At 46.0% G+C, this 27,544-nt stretch overlaps 1 protein-coding gene across 2 annotated transcripts in view; it reads right to left on the reverse strand.

Moving 5' to 3' along the window:
• The window catches only part of DGCR2 (DiGeorge syndrome critical region gene 2), an 80,028-nt gene that overhangs the window by 16,225 nt on the left and 36,259 nt on the right, over positions 1-27,544 (reverse strand). For both annotated transcript variants that reach the window (XM_051973194.1, XM_051973193.1), the window contains 5 exons: positions 23,375-23,497; positions 21,827-22,037; positions 20,183-20,259; positions 17,455-17,631; positions 15,995-16,198 (listed from right to left, as the gene is read on the reverse strand). In XM_051973194.1, the coding sequence (XP_051829154.1) occupies positions 15,995-16,198; positions 17,455-17,631; positions 20,183-20,259; positions 21,827-22,037; positions 23,375-23,497 (792 nt within the window). The remainder of the gene's footprint in view (positions 1-15,994; positions 16,199-17,454; positions 17,632-20,182; positions 20,260-21,826; positions 22,038-23,374; positions 23,498-27,544) is intronic.

Consider the following 27,544-nt stretch of genomic DNA (forward strand, 5'->3'; position numbering starts at 1 on the left):
CAGTGGCCGGGCAGGAGGTTGGCGGACTCCACCCGACTGAAAGCTGGCATTGATCTGTGGTTACCACCTGGGGCTCACAATGGGAAACAGCACTTTAAGGTCCCATTTACAAAGCCCACGTGTGGTGCTGCCTGCTTTCAAAGCCTGCTTTAGGCCAACCTCTCTTGGCCACCAAGGGATTGCTCTGGAGATCATCTGGAGCTCCTCCCCGGGCTCTTGGAATTAGTGCCCCAAGCAAAGGGTTTCTGTGGCCGCTGGCTTCCCTGGTACTAGTGCAGAGCCACTGTCCCGGCCACAGGGACACCAGTACCTCGGAAGCAGGTGGCAGGCCCAGGCCCCGGTGTCTCCTACCGCGCCCGCCACCCGGCCACTGCTTCTTTCCATAGATTCCCAGCCTGCACACTCCTGGAGCGCCAGGGCCTGAGCCCAACTCCAACGGTAGGTACCGGGCCTGGAAACGGGCTCTGTCTCTATGATGTAGGAACACAAAGTCAGGCAGCAAGGTAGGGCGGTGGGCAGAGCCACACCTGGGGTCAGGAAGGCCGGCCTGAGACTTAGCAAATGGCTTAATCTCCCTTCAGTCTAAATTTCTCCATCCAAAATGGGCATAAAAACAGCACCTACCTCAGACTTGCTGTGAGGCTCAAATGAAGACTATAAAAATATCAGCTATGACTATGGCAGTCCTTCATGTGACTGCCTCAACTTTTCCCAAGATGGGATCAGGGAAGAGTAGGGTAACAGCCAGGATCAGCTTCGCCCACCATCTCTTCCCCATACTTTATGGGGTGGGGGTGGGGGGTTACCTTAGATCCATCTTCCTTCTATCCCTCTAGCCTTCCATCCACCTACCATCCTTCCCCTCCATCCATCCCTCTATCCCTCCATCCATCCATCCTTCCACTCATCAGGAGCTCTTTAGCTTCCCTCCATAGTGAGGAACATCTCTTCCCTTTAGGCCAGCATTGAAACATTTAAAATACAATCCTACAATCTGAGAGCTGGAAGGAACCTCAGATACCATCTAATGAAAGATCTTGGAATCATGAATTGATAGTACAGCAAATCAAAGGGTCCTCCAACTTCTGCTTGAAGATCTCCAGTGAATGGGCAACTAACTAGCGGCACTTCAACGGCAGAGAGAGCACGGCCTCGGGACTCAGACCTGAGTTCAAATCCTGTCTTAGACACTTAAGATCTTTATCAACTTGGGTGAGTCACTTGACACCCTGATTTTTAAATTCTTCTCCTTGCCCTTCAGTGAAATTAGTTATCCTTTTGCCACTTTTGTCAAGTGCTCCTAGCGCTGCCTTCGGGGCCAAGCTTCTCCTTCAAACACCAGGAGATAGTGGCCATGCTGCATGTCAGTATTCCCTCTTTCCAGGATAAACATCTCCCATTCCATTGACCCTTCCCAGGGGTCCTCACTCTGCAGGGCTACTCTACTTCCTCTCCAAGCACACTGCCCAAAAGCGGCCACCCAGCCGGGGTTTCTGCCATCAGCATATCACTGAGGCGCCCGTGACTCCCACCAGCTACTTGTCCATTTCAGCTCCACGTAGAAATGGCCCCTTATGTCAGGAAGGCACGTCATCTGGATAGAAGAGTGAAGTTGGTGGAGGAAGAAGCAGTTCACAATAGCAGACAAAGAAGAAAAGCTGGTAGAACTTAGAAAGAAGCCATACAAATTTCCACCTTTAAACGCTCAGACTTGGGGGGAACAGAACACAAGTTCCCTTCCTTCTTATCTCTGCACCATCAAAGGTCTTTCAGGAGAAATCCAATCTGTCTGATAGGGAAGGTAAGGCAGGCCCTATTTGGACAATGGAGAAGGTGCCTATTGGACAACCCAGTAATTCAACATCACTGATACAATATCACTCGTCTTAACAAGGATGAAGAGCTCCAAAAAGATGACAGAGAGAGGTCACAACTAAGCACCGTGCGGTGACAAAGGTACCGAATTTTTTTTTAAAATGGAACACAAGGTTTTGCAAGGGTGAATGCTGAAAATTATCTATTCATAAGTTCTGAAAATAAAAAGCCTTAACATAAATAAATAAAACCATGACCAAAAAAGAAAAAAACTCTCGTAGGGCAAACCTTGCAAGAAAACGAACAAAAATGAGTCATCAAAAACACACCATAACAAATTAGAAAAAAACAATACATTTCAAAACAATTCCCAACTAAATGAACTAGAGTTCATAAAAGATAAGAGACAACTGTGGCTACACAAAAAGAATCTATATGAATACAAAAAAGGTAACATGATGGACAACACAACAAAATTTATGGGATGTGCCAAAAGCATGGTTTAGGAGGAAAACTGATAACCTTGAACACATATTAATCAAAGAAAAAATGAAAGGACAACTGAATGAAGCCTACAATTTTATAAATCTAAAACTTCAAGAAAGTAGAAATTCAAAAAAGCACAAACATGAAAGACAAAATAAACAAAATTTAAGTTAAAAAAGAAATGAAAGCCCATTAACTAATTTAATTTTTTTTTTAAAGAGAAGACTCAAAAAATCACAACCAATAAAAAGGACAGAAAGATAGTTCTCAGAAACTATGGTACCATTCAATAATATTAAAAAATTTACACTACACACCTGTCAGATTGGCTAAGATGACAGGAAAAAATAATGATGAATGTTGGAGGGGATGCGGGAAAACTGGGACACTAATGCATTGTTGGTGGAGTTGTGAACGAATCCAACCATTCTGGAGAGCAATCTGGAATTATGCCCAAAAAATTATCAAATTGTGCATACCCTTTGATCCAGCAGTGTTTCTATTGGGCTTATATCCCAAAGAAATACTAAAGAAGGGAAAGGGACCTGTATGTGCCAAAATGTTTGTAGCAGCCCTGTTTGTAGTGGCCAGAAACTGGAAAATGAATGGATGCCCATCAATTGGAGAATGGCTGGGTAAATTGTGGTATATGAATGTTATGGAATATTATTGTTCTGTAAGAAATGACCAGCAGGATGAATACAGAGAGGACTGGCGAGACTTACATGAACTGATGCTAAGTGAAATGAGCAGAACCAGGAGATCATTATACACTTCGACAACGATATTGTATGAGGACATATTTTGATGGAAGTGGATTTCTTTGACAAAGAGACCTGAGTTTCAATTGATAAATGATGGACAAAAGCAGCTACACCCAAAGAAAGAACACTGGGAAACGAATGTGAACTATCTGCATTTTTGTTTTTCTTCCCGGGTTATTTCTACCTTCTGAATCCAATTCTCCCTATGCAACAAGAGAACTGTTTGGTTCTGCAAACATATATTGTATCTAGGATATACTGCAACATATCCAACATATAAAGGACTGCTTGCCATCTAGGGGAGGGGGTGGAGGGAGGGAGGGGAAAAAAAAATCGGAACAGAAACGAGTGTCAATATAAAGTAATTATTAAATAAAAAATTTAAAAAAAAATTTAAATTTTTTTTTTACAAAACAGGAATATCCCAACCATAAATAAGCCATAAATGAACTCTCATGGAAACAAATCTCCAGGTGTGATCAAATCTGCAAGTGAATTACAGCAAACATGAAAGAACAATGAATCCCCAACTATGTGACATAAACTGTTTCTAAAATACAGAAAGAAGGAATTTTACTGAACTCTAGGAAACAACTCTGGATAATTTTGATTTCTATACCAGACATAAAATGACTAGAAAAATTTCTAGCTCAACATCATCAAACAGAATGAAGATTAAAAGAGGAACAAAAATAACACATCAATAACAGATGCAGAAAACACTAATGATAAGACACAGTTTTCATTTGTTTTAACTTCAAGAATAGGAATGAGCAAATCTTTGCTTTATCTGATTTTTTTTTGAAAAGCATTTAATTAAAACCAAAAGTCTAAGCAATCTGTAAGAAATATTGGAAGCTTACACAGTAAGGTCGAGAATGAAGTGAGAATGCTGTCACCTTTACTATTTGACACAGTAGTAGAAATACATTAAGATGAGAAAATGAAATTAAATAAACATTGGGAAAAGATGGTTAAACTACCTTTTTATCTGCTTTACTTAGAAAACCCCAAAGAATCAGCTAAGAATCAATTTTTAAAAAATTATATCAGCAAAAGAATAGGATACAAAGTATATCCCACCATGAAGAAGAAGGGAAAAGTTAAAAAAAAAAATTAAGAAACCAAAAGAATTAAATATCAAATTGAAAATAAACTATGCTTAGTGACTAGAAACAGCTGGACAAGCTAGGTATATAAATGAAATGGAATGCTTATCATAGCACAAGGAGTGACTAATAGGATGAATTTAAAGCAAAGGCAAGGCCTGTAAGAAATAATGCTAAGCGAACCAAACAGAACACCTCACCTCTTCATTTTCTCACCTTTTAGGTGGGTTAGGCTTGGTTATTAAAATTGCCCTAAAATTCAGTTTCATTTTTTTCCTTCTTTCCATTGTCAAATCCTTGTGTTTACAATTCTTCTGGTTCTGTATGGATGATTCTGTAAAAGTTCCTAGAAATCTTTCCATGTATCTCTGAAGTCTCCACATTAGATTTTATGCTCAAGTAATATTCCATTCTATTCACATATCTTGACTTGTTTGGTTATTCCCCAAGGGACAGGCATCTAATTTGTTTACAATTCTTCTAAATCACAAAAAGTACAGTTAAGAATCTCCTCTAATCTGGTCAATTTATTAAGAGTGTATGTGGGGTTGGGAGGATTTACAATTCTTCTAAATCACAAAAAGTACAGTTAAGAATCTCTAATCTGGTCAATTTATTAAGAGTGTATGTGGGGTTGGGAGGATGGGGACTCCTGAGCTTTGGATTCATTTGCATTTCTCTTATTCCTAGGGATTTCTGGAGAATCCTTTCATAAGGTGATCAACTTTTTGAGAACTATTAGTCTTTATCTACTGACCCTTGTCTAGTGGAATTGGTTCACTGTGAGTCATACAAATCATGGCAACTGATGTGGTTTTAGCCAGACACCCAGAGACCTCTCCTTCTGGAAAATTCCTTCATTTATTTATTTAACCATTCATTATTTATATATTTATTTATTCATTCGTTTTATTTATTTATTTTTGGCTAGGTAAGAAAGGCCATCCTTTGCTTCATTTCTTTCTTACTTAGCTTAATCACTGAATGAGCAATTGGTTGTCTCAGTCAAATTGAGACTTGTTAAAGAGTTTAGCTTAAAAAGGCCAAGATCTCCCATTATATCTTACCATTGGACCCAGAAAGCTCTGAAGAAGGAAGTTAGGCTTATGACTCAGCACAGCCCTCCCTTATTCAAATCCAAATCACTGCATGTCATGGTCACCTTGGAGAATAAAAGAAAAAGGGCCAATTTTCTAATTACCAGGCTCTCCTAAGAGATAAGTGGTGTAAAGATTTTTATCACAAGAGGTATCTTCCCATTTCATCTTAGCTACACTAATTTTCTCTAGGCAAAAGCTGACCATCTCTAACCCTAGTTAAAGCTATGAAAGGAATCTCATGTCATGGTGTCTAATCTTTATGTAAATGACATAACCTTTTGTATTCAGGTCATGCATTCGTGTGGACCTTTTCTCAATCTTCTCCTTGACCTTTCTAAAGACACAATTTCTTAAGACAGCTTTCTTTGATTGTTGATTTCCTAAATGCCCCTGAATACGTAGCCTTTCCCTTCAGGTTCCTATGAAACTGCTCTCCTTGGTTTATGTTTTTTGGGGTTTTTTGGCTAGTTTTTCATTCTTATCACTCTTAAGCACAGGAATCTCTCAAGGCCCTGTCCTGAGCACTCTTCTCCTTCTATACTATCTCCTTGGTGACCTCATCACTTGCCTTGTATTCAATTACGATCCCTCTGCAGATGCCCAGAATCATATGTCCAGTCCCAACCCTTCCCCCACTTCCAATTTTGCATCTCCAGCTGCCTATTAGACATTTTAAACTGGGTGTCCAGTGGACACCTTAAACCCAATATGTCTGAACAGAATTCATTGTCATTCTCCCTAAACCAGCCCCAGCTTCTACCTTCCCTATTACTGCCGAGGGCACCATCTCTTAGTCCCCAGCTCACACCTTAGGTTCATCCTGGACTCTCATTATTTCTCAATGATACTCTCCTCCAGCCAAGCTAGTGCTGAGATCTATCAATGGCACCACAGCAACACTTCTCGTCCATTTCACTTCTGCAACATCTTTCAATGATTTCATCTCTGTAGTATCTCTTGTCCATTTCACTTCTGCAACATCTCTCATTGATTTCACCTCTGCAGCACGTCATCCATTGCCCACTGCAACACCACATGTTGATTTCACCTCTGCAGCACGTCATCCATTGCCCACTGTAACATCTCATGTTGATTTCACCTCTGCAGCATGTTTTGTCCATTGCATAACTGCAACATCTCATGCTGATTTCACCTCTACAGTGTCTCTTGTCCATTTCACCTTTGCAACATCTCTCATTGATTTCACCTCTTTCACTGCCTTCTCTCCTCTGTCACTGCCCCCACCTTGATGTAGACCTTCATCATTTTATATCTGGAGTACTGCCACGGCCTGCAGAGAGAGCTGTTGCCTCAGGTCTCTCCCCACTCAATCTATTCTCCATTCAGCCAACAATGTAATTTCTTAAAAACTCAGGTTTGACCCCTACTCAAGAAACTACAGCGGCTCCCTCCCTGTTACCTCCAAGATCAAACAGAAAATGCTCTGGCTAGCTCCAAAGACTTTCGTAATCCAGCTCTTTCCCATCTTTCCATTCCTTGTTCCATAGCATGAATTTTCCCATTCAGGTATAGTGACCAACCAACTATTTTCTGTGCATGACATTCCATCTCCTGACTCCTTGTCTTGGCATGGGAATGTTCTGGAATGGCAGCCAGATGGTGCAACAAATAGAGCACTGGCCTTGAAAATAGGAGAACTTCAGTTCAAATCCCACCTCAAGCATTTCTCTCAGTGATACTAAGCCAATCCATTCCTCTCAGCCTCAGTTTCCCTGTTAGGTCATAATATCACTCACTCCCAGAGACATCTGTATCTCTGCAATTGCATTGCTCCTTGACCTCAGCTTCTAATCAACTAACAAACTAGGTAAAATAATTAACAACTTCAGCAAAATCACAGGATATAAAATAAACTTACATAAATCTTCAGCATTTCTATATACTACCCACAAAACCCAGGAGGAAGAGACAGAAAGAGAAATTATATTTAAAATAACGACAGTTATTTTAACTGTACTTTGAGTTATTAAAAAATTACCCAAGAGTCTACATGCCAAACCAAACCCAAGGATTACAGGAACACAATTACAAAACATTTACACACAAATAAAGTCAGATCTAAACAACTGGAGAAATATTGATTGCTCATAGGTAGGCAGAGCCAATATAATAAAAATGACAATTCTGCCTAACTTAATTTACTTATTCAGTGCTATACCAATCAAACTACTAAAAAGAATAAAAATAACAAAATTCATCTGAAAGAACAAAAGGTCAAGAATGTCAAGGGAAGTAATGAAAAAAATTGGGAAAGGAAGTAGACTAACCATATCAGATCTGAAACTGTATTTCAAAACAGTAATCATCAAAACAATCTGGAACTGGCTAAGAAACAGCGATAGATCAGTGGAATAGATTAAGGTTTCTTAACCTTTTCCACTTGCAACCCCAATTTAACAAAAATTTTTTTACATAACCCAGGTACATAAAATAGGTATACAAATCAAACATTTAGTGATAATAAACCATAATATCACAACCCCCATCTTCAGTTACAAGATCCTTGATGGAAATATGTTTAAAATGACTGTACACATATGACCCATATGAGATTGTTTCCCATCGTAAGGGAGCTAAGGGAGGGAGAGGGGAAATTTTGCAAATCAAAATCTTGTAGAAATGAATGTTGAAAACTATCTTTACATGTAATTGGAAAAAATAAAATACTATCAAGTAAAAAAAAAAAATCCCATAAATCACAGTTTAAGAAGCTAGAAAACAGATTAAGTACAGAATGCACAGTAGTAAATGACTACAGTAATTTTGAAAAACCTGAAGATGAATGCTTCTGGAACAAGCATTTGGTCTATCTGACCAAAAAACTCCAGGAAAACTGGAAAGCACTAGGTATAGATAAATCTAAAGATGCACATTTCTGGGACAAGAACTCACTATCTGACAAAAACTCTGGGGAAAACCGGAAAGCACCAAGTATAGACCAACATCTCACACCATATACCAAGTTAAGGTCAAAATGGGTATGTGATTTTTATGGATAAAAGAAGAATTTAAAGCCAACAAAAAAACAGAGAGCATTGCATGAAGTGCACAATTTTGATTAACTTTTAAAGTTTGGACAAAATGTATGCAACTAACATGAGAAGAAAAGCAAGAAATAGAAAAAAATTACAGCAAATTTCTCTGATCAAGGCCTCATTTCCCAAATATATAGAGAAATGAGTCAAATTTATAACAATATGAGTCATTCCCCAATTGGTAAATGATCAAAAGATATGAACAGGCAGTTTTCAGAAGAAGAAATCAAAGTTATTATAGTAATATGAAAAAATCCTCTAAATCACTATTGATTAGAAAAAAACATAAACTAAAATAACTCTGAGGTCCCATTTAACACTTATCAGATTAATTCATATGACAAAAAAAGGAAAATGATAACTCTTGGAGTGGATATGAAAAACTGGGGTAATAATACATTGTGGGTAGAGTTTTGAACTGATTCAACCATTTTGGAATTATGTTCAAAAGGCTGTAAAACCATAAAAATATCCTTTGTCCCAGCAATACCACTATTAACTCTGTATTCCAAAAAGATGAAAAACATGATATGTACAAAAAATATTTATAACAATTCTTTTTGCTTTATCAAAGAATTGGAAATTAAGGGGATGCCTATCAATTGGGGAATGGCTAAACAAACTGGTATATAACTATGAAGAAATATCACTGTGCTATAAGAAATGATGAGCAGGCAATTTCAGAAAAACCTGCAAAAGACTTATCCGAACTGATGCAAAGTAAAGTGAGCAGAACCAGAACAGTCACTGTGCACGGTAACAGCAATATTGTACAATGCTCAATTGTGAAAAACTCCACTCTTCTGAACAAATAAAATAATGGAAAAAAAGCTATCCACCTCCAGGGAAAGAACTGAGGGGGTCTTAATACAAAATGAAGCATAAATTTTGGGGGAGGAGTTTGGGGTTGGGATTTTTTTGATCTGTTTTCTTCTGCAACATGAGAAATATGGAAATTGTTGTGATTGTCTTTTGTTTTCAAAGTGGATCACTGACAAAGAGGCGAAAATGTTTTGCACGTGTGCACATGTATAATATATAACAAACTGCTTGCCAATGGGGGGGGGGGGTGGGAATCTGAAAAGAGGGAGAAATAAATGTTCAAAAGTTGTTTTTACACATAATTGAGAAAAATTAATTTTTTTAAAAAGAGTGAGCTCAGATCTATCCTTCTGCAGCAGGATGTTCATGTGGCTTCCCTCTGGGATGACTTTCTGCTTCCTCTCTATCTCATACGTCCATAGTAGTTTCCATGCTGTCTGCCTCCTAGAGTGGAAAGCTCCTGAAAGGTAGGGGGCTGGCAATGAGAGCTTAATAAATACTTATTAACTGGGGTGATACATGCACCGTCCAAGACATGGGGCTCATCCACATTTGTGCAAATCTGCTCTCCGGATTTCTAGTTCTTATCAAATAAGGAGTTCTTCCTCAAGTAATTCAAATTCTTAGGTTTATAAAATACTGGTTCATTGAGTTCGATTGCTTCTGATTGTTCTTATCTACTCGGTTCCACTAATAGACTTTTCTGTTTTGTAACAAATACCCTAAAAGTTTTTAATATGCACTGAAATGTGCAATTTGAGGGTTAGGGTTGAAAATAACTTGTATAATATGGATCTTAATTGTTCTTTAAACATCTGCTACCTGTAAATCTGCCTGCACCTGGGCTTTTCCCTTCTAGAAAGTCCTTTAGGGTTTGTTCAACCTTATTTTCGGAGACTGGACTACTTAAAATATCTTTTTCATGTTCTATCAATTGGATGGTTTAAACTTTTCTAAGTAACATTCTATTTCTTTTAAAAATCTCAGTTTTGGGGGGCAGCTAGATGGTGCAGTGAAGAGAACACCAGCCCTGGAGTCAAATCCAGCTTCAGACACTGAACATTTACTAATTGTGTGACCCTGGACAAGTCACTTAACCCCAACTTCCTCGCCAAAATAAATAAATAGAGGTTCGGCATGGTTGATTCTGATCATTCTTTTTATTTCTCATCTGTTATTAACACCATTTCAAATGATGATAAAAACATTGGGCAAGCAAAAGCAAAAATCGATCTAATTAAAAGAGATAAGGAAGGGCACTACACTATACCTTGCTAAAGGATAGCATAGATAATGAAGCAATATCAAAATTAAACATATATGCACCAAGTGGTGTAGGATCTAAATTCTTAAAAGAGAAATTAAGAGAGCTGCAAGAAGAAATAGACAGCAAAACTATCATAGTGGGAGATTTCAACTTTGCACTCTCAGAATTAGATAAATCAAACCACAAAATAAATAACAAAGAAGTCAAAGAGGTAAATAGAATGCTAGAAAAGTTAGATATGATAGATCTCAGGAGAAAACTAAGTGGAGATAGAAAGGAGTATACTTTCTTTTCAGCAGTTCATGGAACCTATACAAAAAATGACCATATATTAGGACATAAAAACCTCAAATTCAAATGCAGGTAGGCAGAAATAGTAAATGCATCCTTTTCAGACCACAATGCAACGAAAATTACTTTCAACCAAAAAATACTGGGCAATACTGCACCTGATGACATACTCCTTTATAAAAACCACATAAGGGTGTGTGTACTATCAATTTAGTCTTGTTTTCTCTATTTGACTTAAGTATTCTAGACAAATGGACAGCCTGAGGATTCAACTATAAAACACAACTGAGTTTTGTATATTGTGATGTAACATAAATTATCAAATAAAAAAGGAAAAAGGAAGGTCACGATGATGTCTGATTTTCCAACGAGGGCAGCCGAGCCTACATAAAAGTTTGTCTTGGTAGGAGATGCCATGGAGAAGAAGAGACCAAGATGCTACCATCTGTTCTCTTCCAAGATTCCAAGGGTTACAAGAGCAAACTAGAAACCATTTTTCTCCCTATTTTGCATCTCCACCACAGATGGAAAAGAAGGAGGAAGGTGCTTTGTGCAGGACGTTGCCCTCATCGGTGGCCCCCCAACACACCCTGCATGATGTAGTCCTGCAGACCAGAAAGGGAGCTGGACTTGGAGTCAAGTCTCAGCTCAGAGCCTTGCTGGCTGGGGAAGATCACTCATCCAGTCTTCTCGGCTTTCTTCTTTGTAAAGAAGGGAAGAGGAGCCTTGTAATCTCCCCAGCTCTGAGGAAAGTAGCTTATGAGCCCTAAGACGATGAAGGGAAGACTATGTTTTTGTCAGTGTGGGCCATGGCCTCCACCAACAGAAATGACACCGTGTGGGTCATCCTGGCAAGGCTCCTGAAGCACGACAGAGGTCAAGGGAACTGTGTGAGATCTTGCGGTGAGCGTGAAATGTGAGAGCAGCACTCAGGACTCCTCACTCCAGGTCAGGGGTCAATCCCCAAGGCCAAGCAGCCTCTAGGGAAACCTCTGCACGCTTAACCAAACAGGAATTGGGCATTAACTGCCACACCCCAAAGACCTGTGGGGTTTCTCCTCCGGAGAGAGCTATCAGCCCTTCCATATCTTCAAGGATACTGGGCCGCCAAAGGAACACTGACTCTTCTGCCAACAGTCAGCGACCCCTTCACCTGCAGTAAACTCTTCCTAGTGTCTCTTCTAGGACCATACTTAAGAACCATCAACCATGTATTTGATAAGGAAGTAAATCCCTCCATTACATGGTTATGAGCCATCTGTCAAACTAAAGTATCTCTCCTCATTCTAAGTTTCTGGGCCAGATGGAATCAGCCGCATTATACGGATTACAACAGCCCCATCTGCTGACCAAGCCCTGCTAGCAAAAGCGTCAGCCACCGGAACGTGACAAGCCGCCTTCCTAAGGATCACAGAAAGCAACTCAAACCACAGATCATTTTCAGAGTCTGACCAACGGCCTCCTTGGAAATCAAGGGCTTCAAGAACCTCCCCTGAAACACGCCTTCTAACACCTCCAAAGTAGCTGATTTCAGAGTGCTGCGATTAACAGGGTACAGAAGAAATCATACTCAAAGACACTGGGTACGGTCTATTTGGAACGAAATGAACAACAGAGAATTAGCGTTGATCTAGAACTCTAACTTCCAGTTGAAACCCACCGTCAGAGAACATGAAAGCGAAGTAAAAACTGGCTTACTTTCTGGTTGTGAAACCAGTGAAATCACTCGTGTGAGTGATGTGATAACAAGGAAACAGAACCAGAAAATGGTCTCTAGAACACCTAAAAAACACTGGAAAGAAAAACAACTCTGAAAGCCTGAAACTCTCTGGCCCACAGGGACCCAGGACACGCAAATGGTGCACAATGAGGCACATTTCTTCAGATACAGGTGACGTATAGATTTTTTTTTTTTTATGTGTAAGAGTTTTAAGGATGTAAAACAAAAATGAGAGGTGGGACGAGTGGGAATGATAAAGAAAAAAGTGAGAACTGAATAAACGTTAAAAGCACAAGAGAATTGGGTTTCGATGAGACCGACCAAAAAAACCTTCCAAACTAATGAGTCCGACTTATTGACACTTTTTAAAAGTAAGATTTACATGATGTTCTCCTATATATGTGCAAATAGGAATGCTGATGTTTGTCAAGTTGGGAACAACCCCAAAATGTCAGTTTACTTAAAAATAGGTGATTTCTCAAAATTAAGTCAAAAGAATTCCTACCTTCTAGCTGCTAATTTTTTTTTTAATTTTGAGGAATTCTTGTCAAAACAAGGAATTCTCCCTAGAGGTAGAGTGGAAAAATGGACGGAACAACAGCCAGGGCCTTGGGCTTGGTCCTCTTGGAGCCTGAAGGACAACCACCAGCCAGTCAAGAGAACCCTGCACAAGCCACTTGCAAAGATTCCCATGCGGACTTTCCCCTACGTTTCCTGTCCCTACGAGTCGGAGTACGAGCATTTGCTAAGTTATCGTGCAGGCCCAGCGCTTGTGGGAGACACAAAGAGAAGGAAAAACTTTCTTCCTGACCTCAAGGAGCTTACAATCTAACGGGGGAGACATCCCGCTACAAGGTACCTGCAAATGGAGGGAAGGTGCCAGCAGGGGGAGGGGCCAGGAATAGCGGGAAGCCAGGGAAGCTGAGGCAGAGGTAAGGAGGGAGAGCGTTCCAGGCCTGGCAGAGAGCGTCGGGAAAAGGCAGAGGTGGGGGCGTAAGCCAGGGGAGCACGGGATCCCAGATCCATGGAAGGTGGAAGAACACAGGCCAGGGGAGGGCTGTAAAGCCACTGGAGCTGAATGAGCCTATGTTGGAGAATGGCTTTGGAAGCTGAATGAGGGCTGGAAGGGAGGGGGGAGAGATGTGGGGCAGGGAGACCCACACGTGGCTGGCATGAGGGTTAAAGGTCACGAGGAGAACGGGAAGGAGGGGACACCCACAGGGTAGAAACCACAAGACGTGGCACCAGATTAGAAATGTGTGCCAAGCCTTCTTTGTAGTGCCAGAAACTGGAAACTGAGTGGATGCCCATCAGTTGGAGAATGGCTGAATAAAGTGTGGTATATGAATGTTAGGGAATATTATTGTTCTGTAAGAAATGAGCAGCAGGAGGATTTCAGAAAGGCCTGGAGAGACTGACAGGAACTGAGGCTAAGGGAAGTGAGCAGAACCAAGAGATCATTCTATACTTCAACAACAAGACTATATGATGATCAATTCTGATGGACGTGGCCCTCTTCAACAATGAGATGAACCAAATCAGTTCCAATGGAGCAGGAATGAACTGAACTGGTGACACCCAGACAAAGAACTCTAGGAGGTGACTATGAACCACTACATGGAATTCCCAATCCCTCTATTTTTGCCCACCTGCACTTTTGATTTCCTTCCCAGGCTAATTGTGCACTTTCAAAATAACTGTTTGGACATGTATGCATATATTGTATTTAACTTATACTATAACATATTTTACATATATTGGTCTATCTGCAGGGGACGGGGGGAGGAGGGGAAGAGGAGGAGGGAAAAAGATGGAACAAAAGGATTTGCAATTGTCAATGCTGTAAAATGACCCATGCATAGAACTTGTAAATAAAAAGCTATAATTTTAAAAAAGAAAAAGAAAACACTGTATAATGATTTAAAAAAAAAAAAAAAATGTGTGCCAAGTTCAGGTGGGATGCCGAAAACAACACTAAGACCTCAGCCTCCTCATCTGTAAAATGGGGACAGAAGGAGCCCTTGCTTCTCAAGGTGAGGTAAGGATCCAATGAGAGACCCAGTGCCAGGGACTTCCTGGTGCCAGCCACATGGAGAGGAGAGCACCTGTGTGTGTGTGAGCGCACAGGGGTGTGGGAGACTCTGAAGGAGGAGCTATACATCTGACCCAGCCCAGGTTGCTCCCCCATGAACAACCCTCGGGGGACTGCAGGGGGTCAGGGACAGAAGAGCCAGGGTAAACAGAGAGCTCTGCCAAGAGCAGGCTGGCAGCCTCCATGACAGATCCACCAAGCACAGGGGAGAGGCCTGAGATAATGGAGGCGGCCCCATAAGATCATGGGCCGCCAGGAGAGAGCTCCCAGTGTGAGAGACACACACACAATGGGGGATGCCCAGCTACAGGAGAGTGTGGATGGGCCGCCATCAGCACCGGCAGAGGCAGTGCCTCCTGCCTGGAGGAACTCACGAATCTGGGCATGTTCCCAGAGCTGGGGCAGCAAAGCTTCTAAGCACCTAAAACAGCAAACACCGGGGGATGGGACACAGGATGGAGAGAGCCGAGTCAGCATTCTCCTCCCTGCCTGGGCTTAGGGGCAAGCAGAAGTGGGGCTGCCTTCAGAGCAAGCCGCCCAGGCACGGGGACTCTCGGGGCCCAGGGCCAGCCCAGGCCGGAGAGCTGCCCCCTACGGCCAGCACAGATGCGAGGTGGACAACCTGGACCGTGGGCCGGGAGCCCAGGCAGGGCAGAGGGTCGCAGACTGCCCTCCCAGGCCTTTATCCATGAGCTGCTCCCAAGTTGGGCTGCCCCCGGGGAATGGAAGCGCCTGGAGGGCAGGAACTGCCCCGGCACAGGAGCTGCTCAATGGGGATGAGGGGCTGCCCAATGAGGGTGAAGGGCTGCCCAATGAGGGTGAAGGGCTGCCCAATGGGGGTGAGGGGCTGCCCAATGGGGGTGAGGGGCTGCTCAATGGGGGTGAGGGGCTGCTGTGACTGAGCAGTGCAGAAACACTCCAGGATAAGGAAACCGCCCAGAGCCAGGACTAAGGGAGCTGGCACGGGCCTGTGCCACACAAAGGAGTCTGGGCCAGGCAGGATAGCAGGCAGACTCTCCACAGAAAACAGAATGAAAACACATTTTCTTTTTAGTAAATATAAGAGTTTGAATTACTCTACAATAATGGTTTTTAAATGGCTCTCCCTGGAAGGCTGTCAATTCATAGAAAAAGAAATGGGGGGCAGAGTGGCCCAGGGCCCTCAGGCTCCCACGGGCAGAGGCCACAAGCAAGAGCGGAAAAAAGACTCAGAACAAAAAGGAGACACTAGAACTCTCTGCCCTCTTTCTCCTTCCTCCCTCCCTTTTCTGTCTCCATCTCTGTCTCTGTCTCTATCTCTCTCTGTTTTTCTCTCTCTGTCTGTTTCTGTCTCCATCTCTGTCTCTGTCTCTGTCTCTCTGTTTCTCTGTCTCTCCCCCCTCCCCCAGCTACTTCTATCTCATCGTGGCTGATACAGGGGCTCATTGTGTCCCCTCCTTCTCCCCACACCCCGCTGTGCCGCAGGCCCCCACCTGGATCCAAGCACATGAACTTGCAGCACTCCTTGGGGTCCTTGTCGTACTGCTGGCAGCCCTGGGGCCCCTCGCACAGCGCGGCCACGCACATCTCCGGCTCGCCATTGTGGCAGGTGCAGCTCAGGCAGGGGTCGTTGCCCTTGGGCGTGAAGTGGTAGCCTTCCCCCACCACGTTGTCCTTGATGTCCACACATGTTTGGCCTGTGGCAGATACACCGCAGTGAGACGGCCCGGTGGGCACGGGAGGATGAGGGGGGAGGCGTGTCAGAGGTGAGGGGGACATTGTCCAAGGCCATGGACTCCAGGTCTGCGATCGACTCTGCGCCACCTTTTGGACGTCCAGTTACTTCCTTTGTAAAATGGGAGACCTGTGGGCTCAGGGCCCAGCCCGGCCCCCCGACAACCTCATGGCCTGCTCTCCAGCACCCCCGTCTGACAGGTGGCTCCAGCCTCCGCGGGCACTGAGACAGGATCGAGCTTTACCTGAGCCAATTAGGGCCGTAGTGATTAAGGCGCAATCAGCCGATTGGTTAACATTTATGAGGCACCCACTGTGTGCCCGCTCCTGTGCTTGGAGGTGGAGGGGCCAAGCCGAGGAAGGGACTGCTCCCAGCTCCCGGGCGGGCACTGAGCTGCCAGGGGGCAGGTGGCTGTGTGGGCTGCCCAGGTTCAGGGTCCGCACAGACCTGTACCACCCGTGCCCTCTCAGACCCACACACCTCACACAGCACGCTGCCGGGTCTCAGGCTGGGGACAATGGCACAGAGCCGGGGGGGTGGGGAGGGGGGCGTCCCCAGGGCCCAGAAGCTCCCTCCCTCCCTTTCTACTTGGCACGTGCCATTAATGACAGAGGGGGCTCACAGGCCCTGAGAATGAGCCTGGGCAGAGCTCGCCCTTCTAAGGCCAGAGGAAGACAACACGGGGAGGCTGACCCCCAGCTCAGGCCAGGAGCCAGGCCAGGCCCTGCTGCTTCCCAACCTTCAGCTTCCTCATCTGAACAAGAGGGGGTGTGATTTTTCTGCCACCCCCAATGGGCTGGGGTCAAGAGAGGGCCCGGCGAGCTTAAAGCAAGGATGTGATGGGACTTATTATGGCAGAGAATGGCCAGGAACTCCCAGGCCCGCGTGTGTCTATCAGCCACCCACGGGACCCCCGGAGAGAGCCCGCCTCCCCGCCACAAAGCCAACGGCCAACCGTCCCCTGGCCGGAGCCCTGGCCACGACTGGCCCTTTTAGTCTAGACCTCCCCGACATCCGGACAAGGAAGCTGCGGACGCTGCCCGGAGCCTCCAGGTACCTTGGACAGGGTCACGGCCAGGAAGGGTCGGAGAGGTCCTGACCCCGGGTTGTCCTAACTTTGAGGCTAACCAGCTCTCTCCAAGGCGGGAGGGGCCTCTGACCAGAGGGATGCTGGGGTGTAGGGGGCCCCGGGCGGGGGCAGGGAGGGCCGCCACTTACTTCTTTTGCAAAGGAAGGAAGACTTTTCGTAGCAGTTCTCCGCATACCAGCTGTGCAAGTCGTGGTGCCGCAGGGTGGGGAAGTGGAAGCACTGGAGCTGGGCGCAGAGCACGTTGTCGTTCTCGGGCACGGCGGAGGCAAAAATGGGGTCCGGAGGCAAAAAGACCTCGGAGGGCCCTAGAGGAGGAAGCCCAGAGGCACCAGAGGGTCAGCAGGTGGACAGAGGGACTCTGACCCCATCCCGGGCCAGACCATCTATGCCCAAGGGATGAGGCGGCGTCGGGAGCTCTGGGGGCACAGCCGAGCAAGCAAGTCAGGGAGGGCAAGCCCAGAATCACACAGCTGGCGGCTGATGGGCGGCCCTGAAACTATCCCCGCAGCAATGGGCGACGGGGCCGGGGGTGCTCTCAAAGCCAGGGGCTGCACGAGAGTGGGGCAAGGTCAGAGGCAAGAAGGGGCAAATTCCCCTAAGTGTCTTTGCACAGCAGATTGATTCCCCACGGCAGCTCCTGGAATTTTTACTATCTCGTGGTTCCCACCGAGCTCCTCCCTCTCCGGTCGCCCTGACACCTTTCCTCCATCAGGTGAATGATGTCACTCCGGCCCGGGATCCTGAGTGTAAAATGAATTACGCCCAGCCCCCCATGTCTCTCCGGCCCCGTGGGCATTTCTCAGGTCGTGGTGTCTCATGACTGGCAGCCGGGGGAGAGGGCGCGCGGTAAGAAGCCGGGTTTGAGTAGGCGGAGGTCACCGCAGGGGCTCCCATCAGCCGTGCCCTCCAGCCCGCACCCCCGGATTCACCGGAGCCACTGCGAGCCGCCCCTCCCACCGCACGTCCCACGGGCGCTGCCACGCTCCTGACGCATGTGGCTCCCGGATCTCCCCGAGGTGCCCTGGGATGGCCGAGGGCCCCTCGCAGCCGGCTCCGAAGCAGAAGCGAGCGTCCGCAGCCCATCTGGGCAGAGCAGTTCCGCACACTGACGCCCCCCCTGGGGGGAGGGTCCGGCCCTTGTGCAACAGCATCCCTGGGGCGGAGGGTTACTGCCCAGAGCTCTCGCTGCCACCACGGCCATGGAGGAATCTCAAACGTGACCTTGCTGGAGAGTGAAGGGTGCAGCTGACCCTCCCAAAAGCAGGGGACGGGCTCCAAATGCTCAGGAATGGGGACGCCCTCTGCTGGCGAGGCCACCACAGCCTCCAGCCTGGCCTCCTCTTGCTCTTTCATCAGGGACGGCCTCGTCCGCCAGAGCAGCAGTCTGGTAGATGAGAAAGCCGGCCTTCGGCCCGGAGCCCAGAGCCTCTTCTGTTTCTCACACGACAGCCATCTCCCACCTCCAGGCCTTTAGCCGTCCCCAGGCCCGGAACATACACCCTTCTCATCTCTGCCTCCTGAAAAGCCCCTTTGTTTCTCTCTGCATCTGTTCATTTTACATTTATCCTGTATCCTTGTCTCCCCAATAAAACGTGGGGTTCGTGAGAGCAGGGATTGCTTCATCCATGAGTCGGCGGTCCTGCCGTAGGTCCTGGTTCATAGCAGGTGCTTAATAAATGCTGACTGACTGACGGATGGATGGGCCCTTCTGAACGGGAGGCTCTGGGGAGCTAATCCGGCTTCCTGGGATCCACTCTGGGATATTCTGCCCTTGGAAAGGCTGCCTCAAGCAGCCTCCAAATCCCACAGACCCCTACCCCTAGGACTTTCACTGACCCCTTCTCCTTCCGACCCAAGCTTCTTCAGGCAGCGCCGCCCGCAGGCACATGAACCTCAATGGGCAAAGAATGGAGAAAACGCGCCACGCCGCGGCCCTTGCCGGCTGCCCCCGGACACCAGCTCAGGTGCTTCCTCCTCTCAGCAGCCACCCCCACGCCAGCCTGTGCGCCCCCGTCCCAGCCCCTGCTTCTCTCCTTCTCCAAATGGGCTCCTCACAACGGGCTCAGGCTCTACCTAAGATGGAGCTCCAAAGTCCAAGACGGAGGTTCTCATGCGGGCAGTGAGGCCCCAGGCACCGGTTCTGTCAGGCGGGCCACCTTCCTTATGGGCCTGGTCAGTCCTACACTTACTTGCACAGGGGGCAGCCAGGGTGGGGAAGCTTAGACAGAGTTGAGAGCAGGATCCGGGCGGTCACCGAGGTCTGGAAGAAGGCTGGTGCAAGCTGGCAAGCCTGGCACGGCTGCCCTCCAGGGCCGGACATTCTGCCACAGCCTCGGTCTCCACCCAGGGCTCCCAGGATTTCAGAACCACACCGCGGCTGGCCAGAGGCAGCCCCCACTTCAGCCCGTATCTGCCCGGGCAGCTTCAGGCCCCCCTCCATTTTCTTGCAAACCGACCAAGGCCAGGTCCAGAGCTGCAGGCGAAAGCCTGGGCCACGTCTCTTCTGCACCGGGCCGAAGAGGCCCTAATCGGTCACTCTATGTGAGGCTCCCGGCTGGAGCCCACCTGGAGAGCCAGAAGGGGCCTGAGGACCGGGAGCCGTAGAGATAAGGCTGCCTTCACTTCCAAAGGGCGCTCCTCCTCGGGGCCGAGCTCAGAGGCAAACGGTGGGTGCTGAACGATCACATGATCACGGTCTTCTATCAGGCAAGCAGCCATGGAGTCAAACCCCTCATTTTACAGATGAGGAAACTGAGGCAAGGGGGATGGAGTGACTGACCCCGCTTGGAAGGTTCGGAGGCGGAGTGTGAACCAGTAGCCACTGTTGCATCCCATCACACCGTGCAGGGCACTTACCTTTGTGAGCCACCTCCCAGCGGCCTTCCAGAGAACGGTTTCGCCCAGTGATGACGTACTGATAGCCAACCCAGAACCTGCGGAGGCAGAAAAGCAAATCAGGGGGATTTCAACAGGAGAAAGAAGCCTCTTGGGGCTTCTCCGCGCCTCATACCGAGGGTGGGGTAACTCCGTTAGATGGCTAGCTTTACTCTGGGGGCTTCGACTCACAAGTGCCTCAGGCACCTCCTTATTTCCTGAGCTTGGGCGCAGCCTCTGCTTTTTCTGAAGAAAACACCCCTCCGCTAACACCAGGAAGGAACCCCCACCTACCACCCTGGAGCACAAGTTCTGCAGCCTAAGCCTGGGATCCCGGGAGACCCCCTGAGTCAAGAGACAGGGCTCCTATTCCTAACTTAACCTACCTGGGCTGTCAAGTCCCGTGTACCCAGCAGCCCATTTATAAAACGCAAATGCACATTCCCCCATAACCTAATTATATCTTTGAAAAAAAGGCAGCCGTGAGCTTTGAGCCCAAAGTCGTGCCTTCCAGTGTCAGAGCTCAAGACCACAATCTGAAATCCGACCTTGAAGCGGACGGTCTCTCACCCTTGGGGACAAATCCCGAGCCGTCAGTCGTTCCCCCTCATACGGGCGGGAGAGCCAATCACATAAAGAAGGGGCAGCCTGCGGGCCGCTTTTTCCATCTCCCACATCCCTGAAGAAAATTACGTCCTCAGCATCTTACTACCGAGGCCTAGTCCAGAGGCCCTGAAGCCATGGGCGGCCACCTGAGGAACTGCTCCAGGGCCAAGGAACATGGGGGCGCCTTGGTGGCCCTCTGCTCTGGGAAGATCTCGGACCACCCCCACCCCCACCCGACTTCCTCAGACTAGCAATATAAAGTGCAAAAGATCAAATCCGGAGGATTACAAAGGAAATCAATCTGATTGAAATAGGGTTTTAAAAACCCTGGGGCCTGCTGCCTACCACTGGCCAAGTGCTGGTCATGCTGGAGGGGCCTAGAGCCCCGGTGAAAGGGCCCTCCGAATAGTCTAGAACTTCGGAGGCAGAAGCCTGAAGCAGCCCTTATTTTAAGGCCCAGAAAGGTTTTTAGGCACAGTCACATGGGGAAATACAGTGCTTACACAGGCCCCAATCCAAGCTCTTTCACCTCCCTCAGCTTCTAGGGCCGCCCTTCACCCCCGACCCCTGCTAAGCTTCCCAGCCAATGAGAGCACTTCCCTGTTGGTGAAGGCATCTTAACTGAAGAACACTCGCTTTAGGAGGGGCTTGATCCCTATCCCAAGCCCAGAAGGCCGGCCTAGCGGGAACAGGAAGCGCACATGATTGACCTCAAAGGACAGACCCAGACACAACCCCCCATTCTGGGGGGACAGGGGAGCTAGAGGGGGTCGAGGCAGAGGAAGAAGCACTTCCCAGCTCCTAGAGCTTCCCCCAAGAAGGCAGGGCAGGCAGCCCTGGGAAGGTGGCCTGGCCCTGGAGGTCCATGAGCCCAGGAAGCAGCCCCTTTCCCCCCCACTCCCCACCAGTGGTGCAAGAACAGCCATGACAACAGCACGGAAGGCCCCTTGCCCACGCCTCCCACCACGTCTGGGCTGGGTCTCTCTTTGGTGGCTCTTTTCTCGCCAGCCCGTGACTCACTTGCGCTGGTCCTTCCACCCAAAGGTCCTCTCCTGCAGATCCCACTCCTGGGCCAGGACGAAGCGGAGCTCCTCGTCAGTCGTGAAGGCGACTAAGGAACCATTTACCCTCTGGCAGGTCTGCACGGCGTCCCAATAGTTCTCCCCGTTCAGATAGACCTTGTAGCAGCTGGCCGTGCCCTCGTAATGATGCCATCCCGTCAGGCACTTTCCTAGGAAACATGAAGGACAGAAGGGAAATGGTCCCCCCCAATTAGGACCGGAACATGAAGGAAAAGAAGATACATTTTCCCGGCCCAGGAAGCCTTTGCTCCATTTCCAACCCAACCTTGGTCTCACATACACAGAGAAGCACTCACAGACATGCATGTGCTCACACATACCCACCCTCATACACACACACACACAGAAACACATACACACACACACACACACACACACACACACACACACACACACACACATACCCTCACACACACTCATACTCACTCACACACTCACACTCCCAAACCTTCCTCGTGACCCACTACTTCTGGTTTCCCCCAAAGGTCTGCAAAGTCTCTTACAATAAACCCAGGAGCACACAGTTCAGGTCATTGTCTTCTGCCCACAAATAAGATCAAGGCTCCAAAAGGTCATCCAAGTAGAAATGGCCAAGTCTAAGCACCCCCAGGCTAGTCCTCTGTATACCAAAGCCCTGGCCCTACCCATCTGTCCCTTCCAACGGCTGATCAGCCCTCTGGTTGTCCCACTGCTCTTGGGAATCACCAAGATTTCTCCCAGAGACAAGGACAGAGTCCCAATGCTTCCTTTTTGAATGAATGGTTCAGCCCGTCCTGAATCCAGTGAGCCTGTATCTCATCTCGTCCACAAGGGGAAGGGGAGACTGTCAAATGCTTTGCCAGGAAGATCAACTAGGCCTACCATCTTTTCCGATGTCTAGGAGCCTGTCAAGACAGGCCATGAGCCGGGTCTGGGTGGAGCTGTTCGTAAAGGAGCCAGACTGGCTGACTCTCAGTGACCATTTCTTTTTCTACAGGACCTGCACCTTCCCTGATGGAGGGAGCTTTTGGTGAAGAAACTGTCGTTTACCAGTAGAGGTCAGCAAATGTCTCCGGAGCGTGGCCCAGGATTCCTGGCTTCACAGGCACTGCTCTGTGCAGGGCAATGTTGGCATTGACTGATGTTGGGCATATTCATAATAATTAAGGAGCCACCTGGAGGCCTGACAGTAAGTGACGTGACTTGCCAGGAGCCACATGTCAGGAGATACCAGAGGGGAGACAGTCCTCCCCGACTCCAAAGCCTGTGCTCCCATCTTCCATGTTACGCTGTCTCTTTACATTGCTAATTAAGCTAAAAAAAAAAAAAAACCACAACTTCCACCAGAATGTTCTTAGAACTTGGCACAATCCTGCCTACAGGGCTCTGATAATCTAGGATAAAATTAGGATTTTACTGTGTAGCCAATGGACGTCTGATCTAGCCGGAAGGTGTCCACAGACATTCCCACCTCAGAAACAAAGACCATCACAAGTCTACAACTTACTGCTAAAGCGCACGGGCTGGGCCACATTCACCGTGTGGAAGCGGGTTTTGTCTCCTCTTCCACGACTGGGCCGTGAATCCATGGCCTCCTTTCCATGATAAGAACGTTGGTCCCCAGGCACGTCTAGAAGCAAAATAAAATGGCTGGTATCCACAAAATGCGGTACGCTTTGTGAAGGGCAGCTAAAATATTTTACAATGACAAGTCAGAGGTTAAGAGTCTAAGAATTAATGGATGAAAATGTTCGTGGCGGCCCTTTTTGTAGTGGCCAGAAACTGGAAAATGAATGGATGCCCATCAGCTGGAGAATGGTTGGGCAAATTGTGGTATATGAATGTTATGGAATATTATTGTTCTGTAAGAAATGACCAGCAGGAGGATTTCAGAAAGGCCTGGAGAGACTGACATGAACTGACGCTGAGGGAAATGAGCAGAACCAGGAGATCATTAAACACTTAAACAACAATACTGTATAAGGATATATTCTGATGGAAGTGGATTTCTTTGCAAAGAGAAGATTCAATTCAGTTCCAATTGATCAATGATGGACAGAAGCAGCTACACCCAAAGAGATAACACTGGGAAATGATTGTGGACTACTTGCATCTTTGTTTTTCTTCCCAAGTTATTTTTACCTTCCGAATCCATTTTTTCTTGTGCAACAAGAGAACTATATGGATCTGCACACATATATTGTATCATATATTGTATTAAGCAACATGCTTAATATGTATTAAGAGGGAGGGGAAAAGTCAGAACAGAAGTGAGCGCAAGGAACAATGTTGTAAAAAAAAATTACCCATGCATATGTTCTGTCAATAAAAAGCTATAATTTAAAAAAAATTAATGGATGACAGACGCCATTTTAATTAGAGAAATGAACTAATTCACCCCAATAAACTTTGGATAGAAAATGCTATGTACATGCAGAAAAAGAACTATGGAAATTGAACGTAAACCAACACATATTATGTTCACTTCTTTTTTGTTTTTTTTTCCCCTCTCTTGTGGTTTTTCCCTTTTGTTTCGAGTTTTCTCTACCGATGTAACTCATAAAGAAATATGTACTAGTCATTCCCTCATTGATAAATGGCTAAAGAATATAAACAGACAATTTTCAGATGATGAAATTAAAGACACTTATGGTTATATGAAAAAATGTATTAAATCACTATTGATTAGAGAAATGCAAATTAAAACAACTCAGGTACAAGAACAAGATTTGAGATGTAGGAAGGAGGGGGAAAAGCATGCTATAGGAAGCTATGGGATAAATTAGGAATGGGATGGCCCAATCCACGATCAGGGAGTTACATTAGGAATAAAATAATGACAACACGCGGGCTAGTCTGTCTGGACAGTGTGATACAGAGGAAAGGACATTGGCCTTAAAGCTGAGAGCTGAGGGTATGAATATAAACCCTGACTAACTTTAGTTGTGGGATCCTGGGCAAGTCAACTGACCTCACCTCTCTTTTTCTGTAAAACGGGTTACTGTGACTCAAAGCCAGAGCTGACTTGTGGGCGAGACTCTCTGGGATTCAGGTGCTTTTTTGCTGGGTGAAGGGAGAAAGAAAGTACAAGAGTCGGAGGTCTTAGAGGCTCCTTCCAATTCTGAATTCCAGACAATGATAGTCAAGCAATCCTCCATTATTCTTGGTGATGAGTGGTGGAAACTCTGGTTCCCAACTCTAGGCAAAGTGTGCACTGGGGAAGGAGAGACAGGGGAGGCAGGAGCCCTTCTCACTCCCACAGGATAGTCTAAGAAAATAAGAGATGTACAGGAAGGTGCCGCGTTTCTGTTGTAATGCACACTGCCAACACTTTGTAAAACGTGATTTCAGGAAAGGCAACAAGATCCTTCTGTCTCCTCCGTTAGAAACCAGACAAACAAAATTCAGCTCTCAAGGAACTTAATTACAAAGATGGTATTTACAACCACAGTCTCTGGTGGATCACACTAGGAGAAAAGAATACATCGAGTTAAGCATTCCCTCCCCAGAGCAATGACAGAGCCACCAGGGCGGAGGTTTTTAAATTGTTTTTCTAGCACAGCCTGGGCTGGCTATCTCATTAACTCTTTCTCGGTGAACAGTATGGGACACAATTAAAAATACAGTCAGTCAGAAGAGGTCCAAAATGGAGGCTTCCAAGAAGAGTTTGGAACCATCCATATGCAGAAGTTCTAGGCAGGATTCACGTGTCAGATGGGGCTTGGGCTCTGAATTCAGAGCTTGGGGGGCTAACTCCTGCGATTCATGACAACCTGGACGCTCCCTACTTCATCCTCTTGCCCAGAATTTCTTAATCTTTTTCCAGTCCATCACCCTCCAGATGTCTACACTTTCTGTGACAGTCCGTGGGCCAAGTGGGAAAGTTCTTAGAGAAGAAAATATTGCTGAGAAAAAAGAATTATTTGTCAGTACTTGGGAAAAATGGAGAAATCCTTTAATAAAATAATGGAGAGAGAACTTAAGGGAAAACGGAATTTATTAAAACAAACATGCATACGAGCATGCGAGGAACAGGATAACAAAAGCTTGTTAAAGTTTACAGGGGTGTTAAAGAATTGGGACTGAGGGAGGGGATGATCACCAACTGGGGAATGGCTGAAAAAATTGTGGTATATGAGTGTAATGGAACACAATTGTGCTATAAGAATTGACAACCAGAATGGCTTCAGAAAAACCTGGGAAGACTCATATGAACTGATTCAAAGTGAAGTGAACAGAACCAGGAGAACACTGGGCACAATAACAGCAATATGAACAATGAACAACTGTGAACAACTCAGGTACTTTTAATAAAACAATGATCGAGACAATTCCAAAAAACCTAATGGTAAAAAATATTATCCACATCCACAGAGTTGATTAAACTTTATTTTTTGTGATTTTTTTTGGGGGGGAGGGGAAGGTTTGTTTTCTTTCATAACATGACTACTATAAAAATGTATTTTGATAACTTACATCAAATTGCCCCTTCTCAATGAAGGGGGTAGAAGAGGAAGAATTTGAAACAAAACATTTTTAAAGAGGGACGTTAAAATGTGTTTTAACATATAATTAGGGGAAAATAATTTTTAAAAAGTTTACAGAGCCCTTTCATTATAATAATCCTGTGAATATATTTGTGTAGGAGTCACAAACTAGAAGCTGAGAAAAGAAAAAGCAAGAGAAGGGAAAGGGAAAAGAAGCAAGAGGTCAAATGTGAAATAAAAGTAAGAAAGAAGAAAGATTAGGCAAAATCGGGCCTCCAGGTGACTAGCTTGGTACACTAGGGTCCTCAGGATAGGGGCTGCTATTGCTCTAGAGTTATTTCTTCAGAGGGTTTCAGTCAGGGATGGCCTAGAATAAAATACAACAGGCCCAGACTCCTGCATCCTCTCACTTTCCAAGTTCACAAAACAAACAATCCCTAGAACTACTCTTATGTTCCCCGTTCTCTGATTAGTGCTGCTCCTCCATTTGAAGAAAAAGGCCCAGCCCAGCCACATCTTCATTTCTCTCTAGGCTCCATTTCAGGCTCTCTAAGATTTCTCCACCATTTCCCCCTGCACCTTCTTCCTCCTCTTTCCCCCATTAGAATGTAAGTTCCTTGAAGGTGAGAACCATCTTTTTGCTTATATTGGTATTCTCAGAGCTTAGCCCAATGTCTGACACTTAATACTTAGTGACCTATTGAATTATAGAGAAAAAGGGACAGAAAAAGCATACCTAGCTATTCTCTGCTTCAGTGAAGAAGGTGGCTAAGCTAAGGAGAGGTCAGTGACCTCTTCGCTGATCTGCATCTGTCCATAAGCACAGACGTGGGCTGCCAGCGGAGGGCTGGGGGTACTGTGAGGTGGGGGTTTAGGAGGGGTAGAAAATAATACACAGTGGTGCATGCATAGGATTTTTCACCTTTTGTTGTTGTTATTTGTTCGCTTCGTGTTTTTCTTTCTTGTGTTTTTTCCGCTTTTGATCTGATTTTTATTGTGCAATATTGAGATACGTTTAGAAGAGTCTCACATATTTAATCTATAGTGGATTGTTTTCTGTCTTAGGAAGAGGGGAAGGAAAAAAATTTGAAATAAAAGATTTTGCAAAGGTGAATGTTGAAAACTATCTTTGCATGTATTTGGAAAAATAAAATATTATTTTAAAAAACCAGTATTTTCACCTTTTCTTG

Source organism: Antechinus flavipes, chromosome 1 (assembly GCF_016432865.1).
Source record: "Antechinus flavipes isolate AdamAnt ecotype Samford, QLD, Australia chromosome 1, AdamAnt_v2, whole genome shotgun sequence".
In the NCBI taxonomy this organism is placed as follows: domain Eukaryota; kingdom Metazoa; phylum Chordata; class Mammalia; order Dasyuromorphia; family Dasyuridae; genus Antechinus; species Antechinus flavipes.